The sequence below is a fragment of the Anopheles bellator genome, unplaced genomic scaffold (assembly GCF_943735745.2).
Source record: "Anopheles bellator unplaced genomic scaffold, idAnoBellAS_SP24_06.2 scaffold01548_ctg1, whole genome shotgun sequence".
Classification (NCBI taxonomy): domain Eukaryota; kingdom Metazoa; phylum Arthropoda; class Insecta; order Diptera; family Culicidae; genus Anopheles; species Anopheles bellator.
The window spans coordinates 1-2,405 of record NW_026685670.1 but is presented as its reverse complement, the minus strand read 5'-3'; the positions used below and the strand labels follow the sequence as shown (position 1 = coordinate 2,405).

Genomic DNA, 2,405 nt, shown 5'->3' with positions numbered 1-2,405 from the left:
TACTACAAGTTTGATCAAATCCGCCGTCTTTACCGCCAGACCGTAGATGAAAGCTTTCAACCGCAGGATGATCTCGAAGCGGCTCTCCATCGCAAAGGTGTCGGATTCATCAAGTACTACTACTACAGCTACGTTGTGATGGTCCACATAGCACATGGTAGTACGTTGTTGCTTCTGCTACAAAAGAAACGTTTGCCCTATTTTCCCTGGATGCTTGGCGTAGAGTATGGATCAGAAAACCCCATCACCTACGGTGCATTCTTTGCGTATCAGTATATTGGCATGTACGTCCACATGCTATTGAATGTGTCGGGAGATGCACAGATATGCTATCTCCTAGGCATGGCAAGCACTCAGCTAGACATACTGGCCAAGCGCTTTCAACAACTTCGAGCCTCCGGAGACCTTGAGCGCTCCTTCGTGGGACTGGTAGAGCGCTATGAAACCGTTCAGCGGTAAGAGTCTGCACACGCCTGATGTTTCACATTTCATCTCAGGTCCTTGCCTTCATTATGCAGAATGGTTCGCGATGTGGAGCAACTGTACTCGCCAGCATTTTTCGCACAGTTTGTGGTTAGTGGTTTGGTAATTTGTGCAACGGCTGTGAAGGCTGCATCAATGGTAAGGAATCAACTTTCTGCGTGATGAACCATAATTTCTGATATTTTTGCTATTCAGTACAACACCGGATTAGAAAATGCGCTTCAGCATTTGCTCTACATGCTGACGATGATGTACCAAATGTTTCTGCCGTGTCTCTTCGGTAATGAGGTCACACGCAAGAGCAACGATCTCAAAACCGCGGTCTACAGTTCCCACTGGTACCGAATGAGCGTCAAGGATCGCAAAATGATAATTATGTTGATGCAGCGTTTAAACAAACCCCTCGCGGTAAAGGCGTACCATTTCTTCAATTACAATCTGCAGGCATACACCACGGTTAGTCGGGTCAATTGGATTTATGAATCAGTTTCCCGGCACATCGGGGTTTATTTTGCAACTGTCATGATTCTCTCGTTTTGCAGACATTAAACATGGCCTATTCGGTTTACGCCGTGCTGCAACGGAGTACAGAGAAGAAAAATGAGTGAATAATGCATCCTTTACACCGAATAAATTCATCTTTTATCGCATTGTTGACTATGATAACAGGAATTCTAAATGTTCATCGTTCCGTGCCGCGTTCCGTTCGCTATCATCATGTCTTATCAGTTTTTGCACTCCTTTCGGAAGCTGTTCTCAATACCGGAACCATGCCGCAGCTAGCGTTCTACGGTTCGTCAATTCGTTTTAATACGCAACGATGACACTACGGGAATATTGGCACAGCACAGTGGCCACTTCAAAGTGCCAGGACACCATCGCAGATCCTTCCGAGCTGCACAGATTCACCGACGAGGGCTGTACGACCGTATTTACACAAGTAAATCTAACTTATCTTTCATTCGCTACGTCGGTAAACAATAAATGTGTGTATTTTGCAATTCAATTATTATGCTTTCGAGAGATTCATTTCCGTTTCTCTGCGGCACGGCACAACACGTATAAGAACATTTGTTTCTTGTTGAATTTGCCGAACGCCCTGGACCGTGGACTGTTGAGAATAAATTTCGCTGGAATCGTGATCCATGTTTGAATGTAAAATTGCTTACACTTCTCGCACACACAAAATCTTTTATACAAGAAAAGCCTTCAACATTTGAGAAGTCCGAAATTAAGCAGAATTAAAAGCACCATTTCATTCAATGGACGCTATTTTTAAATTTGATGAAAGATTTAAGGTTTTCCAAATAAATGTCACTGCCTACTATGTAATTGTCTATGTTAAAAATATTCATTTCTTATCCCCTTTCCTTGTCTCTATGGAGAAAGGAGGCTTTGGTGGACGTATGTATAGGACCAGGCGTCTGGGAAACCCGTGACCGCTTAAGGGTATTAAACATGTAACGAAAACTGTAATTAAAATGATTTAATCCAAACCACAAAGCTTCAAGTCAAGTGCCGCAGCTGCTTCGGCATCAGTTCCATCGTTGGCCTGCGCTAAGATACACCATGGTGCTTAAAGTTGTGTGGTTTGAGGAAAATAAATCAGGAGCTGAGAATGTCGGTTGGAAAAACTTCATTTTGCCAGTTCGGCTAACCGTGTGGACCTGGAGGATCTGTGGCTTGTACGCCGAACGCCCAGAATCTCGTCTCTATCGGATGTATCGGTACACGTTCATCTTAACGATGGTGGCCGCGTATCTGTTCACGATGGTGCTAAACGTTTTTGTGATGCAAACATTTGAACAGTTGGTGCTCTTTATCATGTACATTTTGTTTACCGAGATCGTGATGCTGCTGAAAGCACTGATCACGTACTACAAGTTTGATCAAATCCGCCGTCTTTACCGCCAGACCGTAGA

General features: G+C 44.0%; 1 protein-coding gene across 1 annotated transcript; it reads left to right on the top strand.

The window, feature by feature from the left end:
* Window positions 1–3: 3 nt before the first annotated feature.
* On the top strand, window positions 4–1,091 carry LOC131214606 (putative odorant receptor 71a; the record flags this gene model as incomplete). Its single annotated transcript, XM_058208948.1, has 4 exons — window positions 4–455; window positions 519–621; window positions 679–939; window positions 1,026–1,091. Coding segments are annotated over 4 exons (882 nt in total), but the record flags the coding sequence as incomplete, so codon positions are not given.
* Window positions 1,092–2,405: the final 1,314 nt, after the last annotated feature.